Consider the following 18,855-nt stretch of genomic DNA (forward strand, 5'->3'; position numbering starts at 1 on the left):
GGACATTGTTATACTACTTTCCATATATAGGAAGTTATAGGAATTCTAAACTCATTAAGGTTTGATAACCTTTAATTAGAAATGACAACATGGGAGTCGAAGGCAATGCACACAAACCAAATTCTCTTTCCGCCTCCATTTCTCCAGCTGGTTCCTTTGAGTGTAGTGGTCTAAAGGGTGGATGTTTTGCTTATTTGCACTGAATCCCATTGGAAGCATACACTTACTAATATCCACAAACCAATTTACTTACAAACAATTGCAAGGGCAGCTGGTAATAAGGCCCAGATGTTTGGAATATTGTTACCAAACAATAAAAGTTACCAAATTAATTTAATTTTTTTTAAACTTTTGTAACCTTGTGGAGGCACTTCTCCAATATGCATCAATTATTTGGTATTGCAACAAGATTTGCAATCTCATACAACCCAAGACTATCTAGTGTTTTAAGAACAAGAACATTTTTTTAGCTGAAAGAGGGCAGGGGTCAGGGCCAGTCTTTCCCCGGGCATAAAAAATAACTTTGGAAGCTAAAGCTATGGCAGGGGAAACACTGGTTAGGACTGGCACTGATGCTTCGAAGATACAGCGATATGGGGGAGTTAAATCATTCACAGATAAAACAGCAACTCTCACCTCAATATACACATACACCATAATACCTCAGCTCCAAAAGGGGGTTCTGAGTGACAGGCACAAGGGAAGAGAGAAGCAGCCGATCAGATGGTAAAGAGAGGTAGGGACAAGAGCACACCAACGGAAGGCATGTAAGTATAGATAAGGCGTAGTGTTAAGGGATGCTGATCATGTGGCTCAGACTAGAGAAAATTGTAACAGTAACCTACACCAGTAAGTAGGTCAGTAGTCCTGGAGTGAAAGACAAGTTGTCAAGCTTTTAACTAGTTTACAAGGTTGCACGAGCCAAGACTTCCAACTCCTCTTAAAATGTATCCTGACAGACCCCTTTCATGTGGACAGTCATGATTGCAGTTCTCAGGATTTATTGAGCTTCTGATTGGACGAGTACCACTGGCTCAGGCAGACAGCTGCATATTACTGTTGTTGATTGATGTGACACAGATGACCTGCAACTCTGGAAATACACAGCGAAGCTAGTACCATGTTCAGTGGTGTCATTAATACCGCTATGGGTAATGTAATACCAGTAGTCCGAACAGGAGCTGAAAAGGTAGAATGGTGACAATGGCTTTTAGGGTGACAGAGTCTCTTGAGAGTTCATCTACATGAATCCTTGTCAAACTGTAGGGGAACAATTTCCACAGTTCACGAGGGTCAGCCATTTAGAAAAATAACAGAATTAAGAGTAATTTGAAAAAACATCAGCTTGGACTGACAGCATCAGGTTGTAGTGTGGAATAGTTGATTGACAGAGAGGATCCCCTCGAAATGATTCACAGGCAGCTGTTAGGTAGAATGGGTCCCAACTCCTGGGCCTGGTCAGCTGTCGATCCTTCCACGTACATTGTCTGATGTCTGTGTCGGGGTTGATGGACAGGTTGATTGCAGCGGTCATTACCAGGCAGTGCTTGGGAAGGAGTCGATCTGCACCGTGTCCTGGCAGACAGAGCTCTGGCTGGTGTAGCACACACGCACTCTAATCTTCAGACTCACCTGGGGGGGGGGGGGGGGGGGGGGGGGGGGGGGGGAGTTAATTTTTAGTCCATTGTGGGTGTGCGCATGCATGTGGTGACCATGAACTGACTGAATGAAGACCCACCTTGTTTGGGTTGTTGAGGAGCACAGTCTGGGTCACCTGACCTAAGCCATGCGCAGGGATGACGTCACCACTCGGAGCCTTCATCTGTAACTGGACGCTCTGAGGTGGATGGGAGTGCAAGATAAAGGTCATGAACAGCCTATATCTAGGACCCAGAGTTTTACAAAGGTCACCATCAGCCTATAAGTAGGGCCCAGAGTTCTTCCTGGTCAGTGACATGGTCTAGAGGACCCTACTCATGACGTAAAAGCTTGGAATACCAAATACAAAAGGTACTCCGACACAAAGAGATGGGGAAGCAGACCTTGGGTACTGCTGCTTGCAGGGTGAGGCCAGTGATGTCCCCGTCAGTGGAGTTGGTGGCAGTGAGAGTAACAGTCATCCCTGTGTCTGTCTGTGTGTCAGTCTGTAGTTTCAGCGTCACACCGTTTTTCTCATACACTGTAACACTAGGTGGTGCTATGGCAACAAAGAAGAAAAATCTGTCACTGGAAATCATGGAATTCAACACCAAAAACAGATGATCATTTAATCCATTATGAAGATGTACTGTATATTTTGTATAAAGCTACAGATGTGTTCATTCCAAAACAGTTGATATTTGACTCCATCTCGCCCTCCATCCATCTCTTTCCCTCTCTCAGCTGTTGTGTGTGTCTCACCAGGTGTTACATCCAGGCCTCCCAGCAGGTCCAGTAGGTCTCCCCCAGCCGTGCTGCTAGCTGGGCCGGGTGCTGTGCTGGACAGGGATGGGCTGGGCTGGAAAGGCTCCCCAGAACCACCCAGCAGGTCCAACAGATCACACACCTTGACAAGGTAGAGCAAGGGTAAAGATTACACATCATGTAATATTCAAGAAGTTTAGCTTGAGAAAGTACACACACAGTATACAATAGTAGGTCAGTTATATATATATATATCTCCAGATAGCTGAAATACCTAAGTTTATTGCAGTCATTTTCATCACTTACCTGATTAGAAGGTTCCTGGGGAAATACTATTTCCTGTGTCAGTTTGGTTGGCTCCAACTCTTTGATAGTCCCCCCTGCTGATTCTCCATTGGTATGTCCCGGGGAGCTTTTGTCAATCACCGGCATTCTCTCCAGCACCGCAGCCCTGCGAGCACAGAGAGCTCTCTTAGCAGTGTACTGGGGTGGGATATAGTGGCTTCCATGATGCAATGCCCCACTCACTGGCAATGTACCCATACATAAAATATAATAGTAGAAATCAAAAACTAATTCTATTAGTCACATGCGCCAAATACAACAGGTGTAGCCCTTACAGTGAAATGCTTACTTATGAGCCCCTAACCAACAGGTGTAGCCCTTACAGTGAATAGATTACTTACGAGCCCCTAACCAACAGGTGTAGCCCTTACAGTGAATAGATTACTTATGAGCCCCTAACCAACAGGTGTAGCCCTTACAGTGAAATGCTTACTTATGAGCCCCTAACCAACAGGTGTAGCCCTTACAGTGAAATGCTTACTTATGAGCCCCTAACCAACAGGTGTAGCCCTTACAGTGAAATGCTTACTTATGAGCCCCTAACCAACAGGTGTAGCCCTTACAGTGAAATGCTTACTTATGAGCCCCTAACCAACAGGTGTAGCCCTTACAGTGAAATGCTTACTTATGAGCCCCTAACCAACAGGTGTAGCCCTTACAGTGAAATGCTTACTTATGAGCCCCTAACCAACAGGTGTAGCCCTTACAGTGAAATGCTTACTTATGAGCCCCTAACCAACAGGTGTAGCCCTTACAGTGAAATGCTTACTTATGAGCCCCTAACCAACAGGTGTAGCCCTTACAGTGAAATGCTTACTTATGAGCCCCTAACCAACAGGTGTAGCCCTTACAGTGAAATGCTTACTTATGAGCCCCTAACCAACAGGTGTAGCCCTTACAGTGAATAGATTACTTATGAGCCCCTAACCAACAGGTGTAGCCCTTACAGTGAAATGCTTACTTATGAGCCCCTAACCAACAGGTGTAGCCCTTACAGTGAAATGCTTACTTATGAGCCCCTAACCAACAGGTGTAGCCCTTACAGTGAAATGCTTACTTATGAGCCCTAACAAACAATGCAGTTTAAAAAAATACAGATAAGAATAAGAAATAAAAGTAACAATTCAAGAGCAGCAGTAAAATAACAATAGCGAGACTATATACAGGGGGGCACCGGTACAGTTAGTTGAGGTAATATCTACATGTAGATAGAGTTTAAAGTGACTATGCATAGATGATAACAATGGACAGTAGCAGCGGTGTAAGCGAAGGGGGGGGGGGGGGGGGGGGGGGTCAATGCAAGTAGACATTTGATTAGGTGTTCAGGAGTCTTATGGCTTGGGAGTAGAAGCTGTTTAAAAGCCTCTTGGACCTAGACTTGGCACTCCGGTACCGCTTGCCGTGCGGTAGCAGAGAGAACAGTCTTGGACTAGAGTCTGACCATTTTTTAGGGCCTTCCTCTGACACCACTATATGCATGTATGATTGGCTAACATTGCAAATAGTATTATGTACATTATAGGTTGTACCTCATGTGGTCATATTTCTTGAAGAGAGCGTTATATTCCACTGCTCTCTGCTGGAGTTCCACGTCGATACAGCTGCCGTAGATGCTGACGATGCTCCTAATGCGACTGCCAGAGGGACAGGGGAGAGAAAAACAGGCGGAAGCAAGAGCTATTTTAGTATTTGCTGTATCAGCAATGTAGAGAGTCAAGTCCCAAGACCCCACACAGTGGGAAAAAACAGACATAGCAGTTTTCAGTTATTGCTGTATAGTAGTTCAAGCAGTGTGAGATACTGATGCTTACTCCACGTTATGTGTTATGCGTGTGCTGAGTTTCATGGTTGCTGTGAGAGCGAAGCCCCTGGTTGCTGGCGATGACATATGTGACTGTAGAACCGTTTCCAAGGCGTCCAGGACATCATCCTCTGTCACCTAAGGGCAGGACAGAAAACAAGAACTACTGCCTCGGTTTAATGACAATTACTACTGTATTGTCAATTGGTGTTAACCATGACTGTGTTACAACAACCAAAGCATGTACCTGAACAGGTTCTGTCTCCTCACACTCTCCTCTCAGAAGCAGGTCTCCATACTCCCCAATACACCAGCACGCAACCTGTACCAGGGATTGCTGCGTACACACAAACGTTGCAGTGCCACAGCTGATAATCCGAGTATAACCAGAGCCTTGAGGTTTTCCTGACTGATAACACACACACACACACACACATTCCTACAGAGCATGGCACACAAACACATTCATACTAAAGCCATACCACTGAGATGTCTGTAATCAGGGCTCTGTACAGCTTGTGGACCGTGTAGCAGTGAAGTTCTGTTGCGGTGGTGATGAGCTGGATCAGGTTGGGCACCGTCTCATCCCGCACGTCACCCCCTGCCTGAAAGAGAGTTCTTAGTTTGACTGAGCTTCAAGTTCCTTGGTGTCCACATCAACAACCAACTAGAATGGTCCAAACACACCAAGACAGTCATGAAGAGGGCATGACAAAGCCTATTCCCCCTCAGGAAATTAAAAAGATTTGGCATGGGTCCTGAGATCCTCAGAAGGTTCTACAGCTGCAACCTAACAGTTTTGCATCCCTGCCTGGTAATGACAGCAATTGCTCGGCCTCCGACCACAAGGCACTTCAGAGGGTAGTGCGTATGGCCCAATACATCACTGGGGCAAAGCTGCCTGCAGTCCAGGATCTCTACACCAGGCGGTGTCAGAGGAAGGCCCTAAAAATGTTCAAAGACCCCAGCCATAGACTGTTCTCTCCACTACCGAATGGCAAGCGATACCGGAGTGCCAAGTATAGGACGAAAAGGCTTCTCAAAGTTTTTACCCCCAAGCAATACGACACCAAATGGTTACCCGGACTATTTGCATTGTGCCCCCCCCCCCAACCCCTCTTTTTACACTGCTGCTACTCTGTTTATCATATATGCATAGTCACTTTAACTATACATTCATGTGCATACTACCTCAATTGGCCCGACCAACCAGTGCTCCTGCACATTGGCTAACCGGGCTATCTGCATTGTGTCCCACCACCTGCCAACCCCTCTTTTTACACTTCTGCTACTCTCTGTTCATCATACATGCATAGTCACTTTAACCATATCTACATACTAGCTCAATAAGCTTGAATAACCGGTGTCTGTATACAGTGGGGCAAAAAAGTATTTAGTCAGCCACCAATTGTGCAAGTTCTCCCACTTAAAAAGATGAGAGGCCTGTAATTTTCATCATAGGTACACTTCAACTATGACAGACAAAATGAGAAGAAAAGAAAATCACATTGTAGGATTTTTAATGAATTTATTTGCAAATTATGGTGGAAAATAAGAATTTGGTCAATAACAAAAATGTATCTCAATACTTTGTTATATACCCTTTGTTGGCAATGACAGAGGTCAAACGTTTTCTGTAAGTCTTCACAAGGTTCACACACTGTTGCTGGTATTTTGGCCCATTCCTCCATGCAGATCTCCTCTAGAGCAGTGATGTTTTGGGGCTGTTGCTGGGCAACACGGACTTTCAACTCCCTCCAAAGATTTTCTATGGGGTTGAGATCTCGAGACTGGCTAGGCCACTCCAGGACCTTGAAATGCTTCTTACGAAGTCACTCCTTCGTTGCCCGGGTGGTGTGTTTTGGATCATTGTCATGCTGAAAGACCCAGCCACGTTTCATCATCAATGCCCTTGCTGATGGAAGGAGGTTTTCACTCAAAATCCCACGATACATGGCCCCATTCATTCTTTCCTTTACACGGATCAGTCGTCCTGGTCCCTTTGCAGAAAAACAGCCCCAAAGCATGATGTTTCCACCCCCATGCTTCACAGTAGGTATGGTGTTCTTTGGATGCAACTCAGCATTCTTTGTCCTCCAAACACGACGAGTTGAGTTTTTACCAAAAATTCCTATTTTGGTTTCATCTGACCATATGACATTCTCCCGATCTTCTTCTGGATCATCCAAATGCTCTCTAGCTAACTTCAGACGGGCCTGGACATGTACTGGCTTAAGCAGGGGGACACGTCTGGCACTGCAGGATTTGAGTCCCTTGCGGCGTAGTGTGTTACTGATGGTAGGCTTTGTTACTTTGGTCCCAGCTCTCTGCAGGTCATTCACTAGGTGTGGTTCTGGGATTTTTGCTCACTGTTCTTGTGATCATTTTGACCCCACGGTGTGAGATCTTGCGTGGAGCCCCAGATCGAGGGAGATTATCAGTGGTCTTGTATGTCTTCCATTTCCTAATAATTGCTCCCACAGTTGATTTCTTCAAACCAAGCTGCTTACCTATTGCAGATTCAGTCTTCCCAGCCTGGTGCAGGTCTACAATTTTGTTTCTGGTGTCCTTTGACAGCTCTTTGGTCTTGGCCATAGTGGAGTTTGGAGTGTGACTGTTTGAGGTTGTGGACAGGTGTCTTTATACTGATAACAAGTTCAAACAGGTGCCATTAATACAGGTAACGAGTGGAGGACAGGGGAGCCTCTTAAAAAAGAAGTTACAGGTCTGTGAGAGCCAGAAATCTTGCTTGTTTGTAGGTAACCAAATTCTTATTTTCCACCATAATTTGCAAATAAATTCATTAAAAATCCTACAATGTGATTTTCTGGATTTTTTTCCTTCTCATTTTGTCTGTCATAGTTGAAGTGTACCCATGATAAAAATTACAGGCCTCTCATCTTTTTAAGTGGAAAAACTTGCACAATTGGTGGCTGACTAAATACTTTTTTGCTCCACTGTATAGCCTTGCTACTGTTATTTTCAAATGTCTTTTTACTGTTTCACTGTAAAAGCATTTTAGCATTTCACTGTAAGGTCTACACCTGTTGTATTCGGCACACGTGACAAATAAACTGTGATTTGATTTAGTACTGCCTAGTAGAAAGTTAGACAGCGGGTCCGGATCTAGAACTCTAAATAATGTCACGGGTCTGGGTTGGATCGAATTGTCCCAGGTATGTGTCATTTTAACTGACTTGTCCTGAAGGATCCATACAGATCTGAATGTGACTGCTGCAGTAGAGAGAGAAATTCTAGAATTTATGCTGCTGCTCTTGGTGCGGGTCGGAACGGGTCCTTTCTGGATCAGTGAAGAACTCCACTGTCTAGACTAAAGTCAAACATTGGCAACGTGGGGTGGCCTAGTTTCCACCCAGACGGCTTGAGGTATAGGCTAGTGGGGTGAGACCAGTGAGACATATCATGGGGGTATTTACAATAGATATTCATAGTTAAAAACAAGTTGTAAAGGCTCTGAAACCAGGCGATTGTGGTGCAGTATATAGTGTCATTATTTACCGTGGTGAGGACATGCAGGATGGTGTCAATGTGCCAGCGCTGAGAGGGAGCATACCTAACAGAGACAGAGACTTAGTGGTCAGTGTTGTGGCTCAGACACAAATAGACAGTCACAGAGACTGACACACAGGGAGGGCAGGCCCCTGGCTAGGCCTGTGTATGTTTTATGATAGAACAGCCAAATAGCTGTGAGATATACAGACACTGAGAGCAAGACAGAAACACAGTAACATGTCACTCAAAGAGACAGGGAAACATTCATATAGACAAAGACACAAAATGAGACATCCCAGCATACACAGACCACAAAGAGAGACTTTGTGGCATAGAGATTAAAGCCCATAGCCAGGCGAGGTCCAGCCCTGTACCTCTCTGCAGCGTTGAAGATGCCCGAGGTGGTGTGTGCTCGGAGCTCTGGGGGACAGCTGGAGAGGAAGAGGAGAAGCTCCTTCATCAGAGAGCGGATGTTGACAGCTGACACCAGGGCCAAAGAAAGCTCCAACGCCCGGCTGAGGGATAAACATAAATAATAGAACAATATACTGTTTGCTGTTCTCTACATTACCACAACTCCTTCCATCGTAGCTCATTTATAGGCAGCACATGGCCAGCTGGTAAGATAAGTTCAGAAATCACAACATTACCGTTTGACAGAAGCATCCTGGTCCTTCAGGCAGTCCACTATGGTCCCCCTGTGACGCTGCACTGCATTGTGGTCCGTCTGAACAATTTTCTGAAGGGAAGTCATGGAAATATACCTGTGCATGAATAAAAATAAAGACATTCAGACAAGTTATATTTCTGCATTATATTTGTGTGAGGGCTGTGAATTGATCAACACAATTGGTGCATGGATACATTTCACGGAAAATATACTCTGCTCAACCAAGCAACATGCTTGTGATTCTTGTCTACAAGTATAATTTCCAAGATCTCCCATCTTATATATCTTATGTAAAAAATTGCTGTGTGCTTTCTTCCCTGGTGTTAAGCATGACTGCTCTCCTCCAAGTTCAAGGTCTTTGAATTTTCTTTTAAATATCTACACTACATGACAAAAAGTATGTGAACACCTGCTCGTCGAAAATCAAAATCATGGGCATTAATATGGAGTTGGTCCCCCTTTGCTGCTATAACAGCCTCCACTCTTCTGGGAAGACTCCACTAGATGTTGAAACATTGCTGAGGGGATTTGCTTCTATTCAGCCACAAGAGCATTAGTGAGGTCGGGCACAGATGTTATGCGATTAGGCATGGCTCGCAGTCGGCGTTCCAATTCATCCAAAAGGTGTTCGATGATTTTGAAGTTAAGGGCTTTGTTTAAGCTAGTAAAGTTATTCCAAACCAATCTCAACAAACCATTTCTGTATTAACCTCACTTTGTGCACAGGGGCATTGTCATGCTGAAACAGGAAAGGGCCTTCCCCAAACTGTTGCCACAGTTGGAAGCACAGAATAATTTAGAATGTCATTGTAGTCTGTAGAGTTACGATATCCCTTCAGTGGAACAAAGGGGCGTAGCCCGAACCATGAACAGCCCCAGACCATTATTGTGCGCGGCTGCTTGGCCAAGGAAACACATTTCATGAAGCTCCCGACGAACAGTTGTTGTGCTGACATTGCTTCCAGAAGCAGTTAAAAAAACATATATTTTTTTTTAAACGGTAGTGAGTGTTGCAACCAAGGATAGACAATTTTTACGTGCTAAGCACTTCAAGACCCTGCGTTCCCATTCTATGAGCTTGCCTACCACTTCCCTGAACCATTGTTGCTCCTAGATGTTTCCACTTCACAATAACAGCACTTACAGTTGACCGGGGCAGCTCTAGCAGTGCAGAAATTTGCCGAACTGACTTGTTGGAAAGATGGCATCCTATGACAGTGCCAAGTTGAATGTCACTGAGATTTTCAGTAAGGGCATTCTACTGCCAATGTTATGCTATGGAGATTGCATGACTGTGTGCTCAATTTTATACACCTGTCAGCAACAAGTGTGGCTGAAATAGCCAAATTTGAATGGGTGTCCACATAGTTTTGTATATGTAGTGCATCTGGTGAAACGATATGACAGAATGATCCCATCTAAGCCAGTCTAGCAGCTCTCCAGCAGCAGTCACACTGTCACAGGGATGTGAGCTTAAGCCTAAGACCAGACAAGAATAGCCTGCTGGACCAGACAGACCCTACTGAGGCAATCCCAACAGGAAGTATGCCTCAGAACAGACAGATAAAAGGAAACTTCATATGTGAACGTGAGCCCACGATGTACAGAGAACCCTGTCTGTCATTCTAAGGGCTCTAGCTAAATAATCCCACAAATAGACATTACTGACCGTGTTAAGCATGATCAGAATCCAGATGTTTGTCTGCCTCAGGCAACAATAATCTTCTAGGCAACAGGCCAGAAACCATGAAAAAGGACCAGATGAGATCAAAGGAAGAGAGAGAGGGAAGACTAACCGGATGTTCCGATCATTGTTCAGAAGAAATCTCCCCAGGATGTTCACAGCCAAGACCTGTCACACACAAAACATCTTAGATACGGCTTCTGTTATGCAGAAATGTAAGCTACATTAGCCTCCATCACTTGTAGCACTTCCAATAGATATAAATATATACAAACAAGAAATCTCTTGATGACGCTATGTATGATGCGTGACACTTACCCTCAAGCCACTTTCTGATTTGATGTCCATGACAGTGAGAACAGTTTCATACAAAACAGCACTGCCTGCGGTCTTACTGCTGTCTGTGTTCGTAGCCACCTGAAGGTCAATAATACAAAAGCTTTGATTAAAATCTAAATAGTTCATACAACAACCCTGCATGACTATTTACTGATGGAAATACTGTACCTGGGCCAGCAGATCATTCATGGCATCACTGGCTGTGTCATTATTGCGCCCCAGGATCCTCAGCAACCTAAGAATGCGCACCTAATGATGGAGGAAGTCGGAGGAAGAGAGAGAGAGAAACATGTAGATTCTGTCACAATATGCTTGTTTTTACCCCGATTCCAATTCCCTATTCAAAACACTGACCTGCAGGAATGGGTCACTGATCCCAGCCACATTGTGTTCTGGAGAGTAGCCCGACATCACCAGGCCTTTCATCATCAGGACCAGCTCCGGCACCGCCTGGACCAAACACACACAGAGCAGGAGTCAGGCTCACAGACCATCATCTAGGGTTGTGGGATAATGTGTTCTCTTTTTTGTAATTAGATGTTTAGATGTTTTACAGTGTAAAACCAAATATATACATTACAAGGGACTGAAATGTAATGTCTCATGTTGAGTGGATGTACTGGAATGGAGTAGGATGAGGTGTATGTGTGTGTGTTTTACCTTACGAAACTGCTCTAGAGTGTCTGGGTTGCGCTCACACAGCTCAGTGATCAGAACCACAGCTCCATGTAACACCCCTGCAATAGGACCAAACCATTAGGACAGGGGAATATATGCCACACTGACACCATTTACTATAACATGCATAATAACAGCTCACAGTCAAAATGTAAGACTACGTACTGTCCTCAAATGTAAGACTGAAATAGGTAGAGACGGACAGCCTGGTACAGAGGAGCAGACAGTGAACAGTGGTTTGCTTTATTTATTTGAACAGATTGCTGGTAATAAAAATATATTTTTTAAATGGTTAGATGAAAGTGACTCACCGTGGTTCTTTTCAGAGAGCAGGGATCGAGCTGCAGGGGTGAACAGCTCCCCTAGCTCTGGTACTTTTCTCACCATGTGTACTGCACATAGAGCTGCCTGAAATGTCAATGTCATCACGATCAGATTCATAACTAAAATATCCGGGCAGACAGACAGTGTATGGCGTTGTGTACATCAGTCTGTTGCAATGTCAACGTTGTAAACAGAGTGCCCCACGGAGGTGTTGGTTTATGGTATGGGCAGGCATAAGCTAGAGACAACGAACACAATTGCATTTTATCTATGGCATCCGGAGGCCCATTGTCTTGCCATTCATCAGCCGCCATCAACTCATGTTCCAGCATTATAATGCACATCCCCCATGTCGCAAGGATCTGTACACAATTCCTGGAAGCTGTAAATGTCCCAGTTCTTCCATGGCCTGCATTACTCACCAGACATGCCACCAATTGAGTACGTTTGGAATGCTCTGTATCGACTTGTACGACAGCGTGTTCCAGTTTCCGCCAATATCCATCAACTTCGCACAGCCATTGAAGAGGAGTGGTACAACATTCCACAGGCCACAATCAACAGCCTGATCAACTCTATGTGAAGGAGATGTGCCGTGCTGCATGAGGCAAATGGTGATCACATCGGATACTGATTTGTTGTCTAATCCACGCCCTTACCTTTAAAAAAAAAAAGGTATCTGTGACCAACAGTTGCATAGCTGTATTCCCAGTCATGTGAAATTCATAGATTTGGGCCAAATGAAATGATTTAAATTGACTGATTTCCTTAAATTATCTGTAACTCGGTAAAATCTTTGAAATTGTTGCATTTATATTTTTGTTCAGTGTAGCTACATTCTGTATATATTTGATATGTTGCTTGTTTATTTATATTATTAACACTGAGATGTAATGAAAAGCGCTGTAGAAACTAAATACATAATTACAATCTTAAGAGCACTGTTCACTACCTGACCAAAGTGGGCGGGGTAGCCCAGCATGTGCACATACAGCAGCTTTGCCAGATTGTGAGAGCGGGTCCCATTGTCCGCCTGTCTGAACTGTGCGCGGATGGCAGCACACTCTCTTTGGATCACACCACGCTCCTCACCCTGTGTACGGGCTCCTCTGATCACCCTGATCATCTCCTGCAGACGCACCGAAGGAGACATGGCTCTGCTGTTTGAGTGAGTGAGAGTTCAGGATGAGCTCCAACAACATCAACAAATGTCCTTATTACCTGCCTGGTTCACCGACACGTAAGGCAAGTGACAGACATACAAGAATACATAGTAATCTGAACGGGGAAATGCATTGAGTATCTGTCCAAGCAGGACTAATAACACGTTCATGAGCGCCTGTAAAAACACTCGCATTTCCTGTACAGTCATGAAGAACAACAATATTACTTCCGAGGTGCAAGTGGGGTTAATGATACACCCGAGAAGGTCTCTAATTCGTTTAATAGAGCAGCCGTTCAGTCATTATTTACAGTGAAAAGGAAAATACGAAACGATCATGATGTACAACTAAACAAGCTTTACGTGATACAGGCAGCCGTGAAATATAAAACATTGACGTCAATTTTATCTTGACACAGTCAATGTAGTTAACTATCAAATCCACTCGCCTAACTAGCACTCCTAGCCACACACAACACACGATGTTTTTATGCTGTGATGGCAAGCGAGGAACCACAGCTCTTGCATAGAAATTCAGTTCGTTAGGCGATCTACTTTTAGAACATGTTTAATAGAGATGTCAACCATGCATTTATTTAGCCAGCTAGCTAACGTTAATGCCCGAGGATAACCTCAGATTACATGGGAGCTTGTCTCTTACCTTCAGAAAGTGAAAACGCCCCTATAAAAATACCAAGCCGGTTTCTTTGCTCAATAAACGGAGATGTCAACATTCATTAAACTCTTGCCTCACAAATGAATGGGCAACTAAACCTAGTCGGCGGCTTATATTGGCTGGACGCCTAATGTACGACAGTACCTAAACCCATAAACTTCATCTGAAAAACATAATGGCAGCATCACTTCCGAAATCGGATCTCTGACAAGCCCTGAACTCCGCCCCTTAGGAAAACTGAAGGCTAAAAAAACAAATTATTTATATACACACTAGATGATTTGTAGGGGGTGCTGTGTTGAAGCCTCTTGCCTCCATCTTGGCACTCCCTCGCCGTTGGAAAGAAAAATAGCTATAGAAATGAATGCCTACATTCATTTTTGCCACATTTGTTGTATTACATACACCTTAATGCATGATGTTAGTGTCCCACTATAACAAAAACATACTTAAATATGTAATGTTGTCCTTAACATTTCATTTAAATACAGTACAATTCCATTCATCCTACGTAGGACTGCGCCTACTGGGGGTTGCCAATATGGCCGACCACTGGCGTCAGCCTCTCAATGGCCAATACATAGCATTGTAATCCAGAATTTATAGACACCTTTGCTAGGAACACTGTCTGTTCCTAGGACTAGACTGTAGGCTACGTGGAGGTCGGTGTCCTTGACAACAGGGGTGTATTAAATCGGATTCCGTTGTAAAACGTTTCTTGTTGCAAAACATTTAGCAACAAACTGGTTATCGTTTGTTCAATGAATCAAACGAAAGCAAACATAACTGAATTTGTCCAATACAAACTAGTTGCAAAACAATCCAACTAATTAATACACCCCAGGTGGATGAAAGCTTGAGGTGGGGGTGCTGAGTAAACTGATGGTGCATTGACAGAGAAGCAATCACCTGAACAATTACATTGAAGGTCATGGTCAGTCATCTTTTTCCATATTATAGCAACATTCCTCTCATCAGTCATCCCTATAAATGTAATTTTATTTCCATCCATAACATTGTGTGTAAGTGTCTAAGCATGCACGTTTGCCTTTCTGCGGCTGCACAACTCAATTAACATTTACATGAGAGCTGTATTACATGAAGCAGAGATCGGACCACATAAATGGAGCAGAGAGATAGTGTTTGTGGGAGGATTTTAATGGCAGGAAGGAACTAAACCACCAGCATTGGGCTTCCCAGCACCACAAGGAGACAGTAGGAGCATGCCTGTTCATTTTCATTGCCTGTTGTTGCTTGACAAACAGGGTAACAAAGCATGTAAGATAGATGGTGGCAGTTCAGTGAGGAATTTCTTATCATTCAAATGACTAGTGTGTTACTGTGTTTCATTGCGTGTTTCTATTGATAGAGAATATAAGATGGTTGGTAATGAATCTTGAAAGTGCAAGGAATTAGTGATTCCATGCTGAGCAGCACAGTAATATCAAACATTTCAATCAATGCAAGATGTGTATCACCAAACAAAAAGACCTGTGACTGGCATTAAGGGAATACATTGCATTATTATTGACAATCATACACAGATGAGGTTTGCCCCTTTGAGCAAAACTTAATGTAAATTATATTTTCTATGCAGCATTTCTATGATTATTAATCATTTGTTTACATAAGTTTGGGGGGGGGGGGGGGGGGGGGGGGTCGTTAGGATACAAAAATAGCAAATATACCAACTCTACAGAGTCATCCCCTGACATCTTATGTACACTGAACAAGAATATAAATGCAACATGTAAAGTGTTGGTCCCATGAGCTGAAATAAAAGAGCCAAGACATTTTCCATATGCACAAAAAGCTTATTTCTCTCAAATTTGGTGCATAAATTTGGCTACATCTTTGTTAGTGAGCATTTCTCCTTTGCCAAGATAATCCATCCACCTGACAGGTGTGGCATATCAAGAAGCTGACTAAACAGCATGTTCATTACATAGGTGCACCTTGTGCTGGGGACAATAAAAGGCCACTCCAAAATGTGCAGTTATCACACAATATAATGCCACAGATGACTTAAGTATAGAAGGAGCCTGCAATTGGCATGCTGACTGGAGGAATGTCCACCAGAGCTGTGCCAGAGAATTTAATGTTCATTTCTCTACCATAAGTCGCCTCCAACATCGTTTTAGAGAATTTGGCAGTACGTCCAACCGGCCTCACAACCGCAGACCCGGTGTAACCACGCCAGCACCGGACCTACACATCTGGCATCTTCACCTGCGAGATCGTCTGAGACCAGCCACCTGGACTGCTGATGAAACAGACTGTGGGTTTGCATAACCAAAGAATTTCCGCACAAACTGTCAGAAACCGTCTCAGGGAAGCTCATCTGCGTGCTCGTAGTCCTCACCAGGGTCTTGATCTGTCTGCAGCTCGGTATCGTAACCGATTTCAGTGGTGAAATGTTCACCTTCGATGGCCACTGGCACGCTGGAGAAGTGTGCTCTTCACGGATCAATCCCGGTTTCAACTGTACCGGGCAGATGGCAGACAGAGTGTATGGCGTTGTGTGGGTGAGCAGTTTGCTGATGTCAACGTTGTAAACAGAGTGCCCCACGGAGGTGTTGGGTTATGGTATGGGCAGGCATAAGCTAGAGACAACGAACACAATTGCATTTTATCTATGGCATCCGGAGGCCCATTGTCTTGCCATTCATCAGCCGCCATCAACTCATGTTCCAGCATTATAATGCACATCCCCCATGTCGCAAGGATCTGTACACAATTCCTGGAAGCTGTAAATGTCCCAGTTCTTCCATGGCCTGCATTACTCACCAGACATGCCACCAATTGAGTACGTTTGGAATGCTCTGTATCGACTTGTACGACAGCGTGTTCCAGTTTCCGCCAATATCCATCAACTTCGCACAGCCATTGAAGAGGAGTGGTACAACATTCCACAGGCCACAATCAACAGCCTGATCAACTCTATGTGAAGGAGATGTGCCGTGCTGCATGAGGCAAATGGTGATCACATCGGATACTGATTTGTTGTCTAATCCACGCCCTTACCTTTAAAAAAAAAAAGGTATCTGTGACCAACAGTTGCATAGCTGTATTCCCAGTCATGTGAAATTCATAGATTTGGGCCAAATGAAATGATTTAAATTGACTGATTTCCTTAAATTATCTGTAACTCGGTAAAATCTTTGAAATTGTTGCATTTATATTTTTGTTCAGTGTAGCTACATTCTGTATATATTTGATATGTTGCTTGTTTATTTATATTATTAACACTGAGATGTAATGAAAAGCGCTGTAGAAACTAAATACATAATTACAATCTTAAGAGCACTGTTCACTACCTGACCAAAGTGGGCGGGGTAGCCCAGCATGTGCACATACAGCAGCTTTGCCAGATTGTGAGAGCGGGTCCCATTGTCCGCCTGTCTGAACTGTGCGCGGATGGCAGCACACTCTCTTTGGATCACACCACGCTCCTCACCCTGTGTACGGGCTCCTCTGATCACCCTGATCATCTCCTGCAGACGCACCGAAGGAGACATGGCTCTGCTGTTTGAGTGAGTGAGAGTTCAGGATGAGCTCCAACAACATCAACAAATGTCCTTATTACCTGCCTGGTTCACCGACACGTAAGGCAAGTGACAGACATACAAGAATACATAGTAATCTGAACGGGGAAATGCATTGAGTATCTGTCCAAGCAGGACTAATAACACGTTCATGAGCGCCTGTAAAAACACTCGCATTTCCTGTACAGTCATGAAGAACAACAATATTACTTCCGAGGTGCAAGTGGGGTTAATGATACACCCGAGAAGGTCTCTAATTCGTTTAATAGAGCAGCCGTTCAGTCATTATTTACAGTGAAAAGGAAAATACGAAACGATCATGATGTACAACTAAACAAGCTTTACGTGATACAGGCAGCCGTGAAATATAAAACATTGACGTCAATTTTATCTTGACACAGTCAATGTAGTTAACTATCAAATCCACTCGCCTAACTAGCACTCCTAGCCACACACAACACACGATGTTTTTATGCTGTGATGGCAAGCGAGGAACCACAGCTCTTGCATAGAAATTCAGTTCGTTAGGCGATCTACTTTTAGAACATGTTTAATAGAGATGTCAACCATGCATTTATTTAGCCAGCTAGCTAACGTTAATGCCCGAGGATAACCTCAGATTACATGGGAGCTTGTCTCTTACCTTCAGAAAGTGAAAACGCCCCTATAAAAATACCAAGCCGGTTTCTTTGCTCAATAAACGGAGATGTCAACATTCATTAAACTCTTGCCTCACAAATGAATGGGCAACTAAACCTAGTCGGCGGCTTATATTGGCTGGACGCCTAATGTACGACAGTACCTAAACCCATAAACTTCATCTGAAAAACATAATGGCAGCATCACTTCCGAAATCGGATCTCTGACAAGCCCTGAACTCCGCCCCTTAGGAAAACTGAAGGCTAAAAAAACAAATTATTTATATACACACTAGATGATTTGTAGGGGGTGCTGTGTTGAAGCCTCTTGCCTCCATCTTGGCACTCCCTCGCCGTTGGAAAGAAAAATAGCTATAGAAATGAATGCCTACATTCATTTTTGCCACATTTGTTGTATTACATACACCTTAATGCATGATGTTAGTGTCCCACTATAACAAAAACATACTTAAATATGTAATGTTGTCCTTAACATTTCATTTAAATACAGTACAATTCCATTCATCCTACGTAGGACTGCGCCTACTGGGGGTTGCCAATATGGCCGACCACTGGCGTCAGCCTCTCAATGGCCAATACATAGCATTGTAATCCAGAATTTATAGACACCTTTGCTAGGAACACTGTCTGTTCCTAGGACTAGACTGTAGGCTACGTGGAGGTCGGTGTCCTTGACAACAGGGGTGTATTAAATCGGATTCCGTTGTAAAACGTTTCTTGTTGCAAAACATTTAGCAACAAACTGGTTATCGTTTGTTCAATGAATCAAACGAAAGCAAACATAACTGAATTTGTCCAATACAAACTAGTTGCAAAACAATCCAACTAATTAATACACCCCAGGTGGATGAAAGCTTGAGGTGGGGGTGCTGAGTAAACTGATGGTGCATTGACAGAGAAGCAATCACCTGAACAATTACATTGAAGGTCATGGTCAGTCATCTTTTTCCATATTATAGCAACATTCCTCTCATCAGTCATCCCTATAAATGTAATTTTATTTCCATCCATAACATTGTGTGTAAGTGTCTAAGCATGCACGTTTGCCTTTCTGCG

The 18,855-nt window shown here is 43.8% G+C and overlaps 1 protein-coding gene and 1 long non-coding RNA gene across 3 annotated transcripts; both read right to left on the reverse strand.

Annotated features, from left to right (window-relative positions):
* Positions 1-54: 54 nt before the first annotated feature.
* Positions 55-13,799, reverse strand: LOC109882577 (AP-1 complex subunit gamma-1-like). The gene is made up of 20 exons (XM_031810458.1): positions 13,581-13,799; positions 12,710-12,917; positions 11,745-12,416; positions 11,416-11,492; positions 11,110-11,205; positions 10,924-11,004; positions 10,735-10,833; positions 10,529-10,584; positions 8,713-8,826; positions 8,437-8,577; positions 8,069-8,123; positions 5,032-5,154; positions 4,797-4,886; positions 4,560-4,687; positions 4,278-4,382; positions 2,710-2,854; positions 2,401-2,545; positions 2,043-2,197; positions 1,739-1,837; positions 55-1,632 (listed from the first exon to the last, which is right to left on the reverse strand). The coding sequence occupies exons 3-20, from the start codon at positions 11,872-11,874 to the stop codon at positions 1,534-1,536; spliced, it is 1,938 nt and encodes a 645-aa protein (XP_031666318.1). The 5' UTR covers positions 11,875-12,416; positions 12,710-12,917; positions 13,581-13,799; the 3' UTR covers positions 55-1,533.
* A 933-nt stretch (positions 13,800-14,732) lies between these two features.
* On the reverse strand, positions 14,733-18,012 carry LOC116358622 (uncharacterized). 2 transcript variants are annotated; one of them, XR_004206388.1, is made up of 3 exons: positions 17,784-18,012; positions 16,913-17,120; positions 16,136-16,619 (listed from the first exon to the last, which is right to left on the reverse strand). It is a non-coding gene; the product is annotated as an uncharacterized LOC116358622 (long non-coding RNA). The 2 variants fall into 2 exon arrangements; XR_004206387.1 differs by having other exon boundaries at positions 14,733-17,120.
* Between the last annotated feature and the right edge of the window lie 843 nt (positions 18,013-18,855).

The sequence above is a fragment of the Oncorhynchus kisutch genome, linkage group LG30 (genome assembly GCF_002021735.2).
Source record: "Oncorhynchus kisutch isolate 150728-3 linkage group LG30, Okis_V2, whole genome shotgun sequence".
NCBI classification, from domain to species: Eukaryota; Metazoa; Chordata; class Actinopteri; order Salmoniformes; family Salmonidae; genus Oncorhynchus; species Oncorhynchus kisutch.

Bases quoted from the DNA above. Each gene is read 5' to 3' on its own strand.
- LOC109882577 (XM_031810458.1), bottom strand. From the start codon at position 11,874: ATGAATCTGATCGTGATGACATTGACATTTCAGGCAGCTCTATGTGCA. The intron at 4,887-5,031 runs GTATGGCTTTAG...GTGTGTACGCAG, and splicing joins TGATTACAGACATCTCAGTG to CAATCCCTGGTACAGGTTGC. The intron at 1,633-1,738 runs GTGGGTCTTCAT...CCCCCCCCCCAG, and splicing joins TCCTCAACAACCCAAACAAG to GTGAGTCTGAAGATTAGAGT.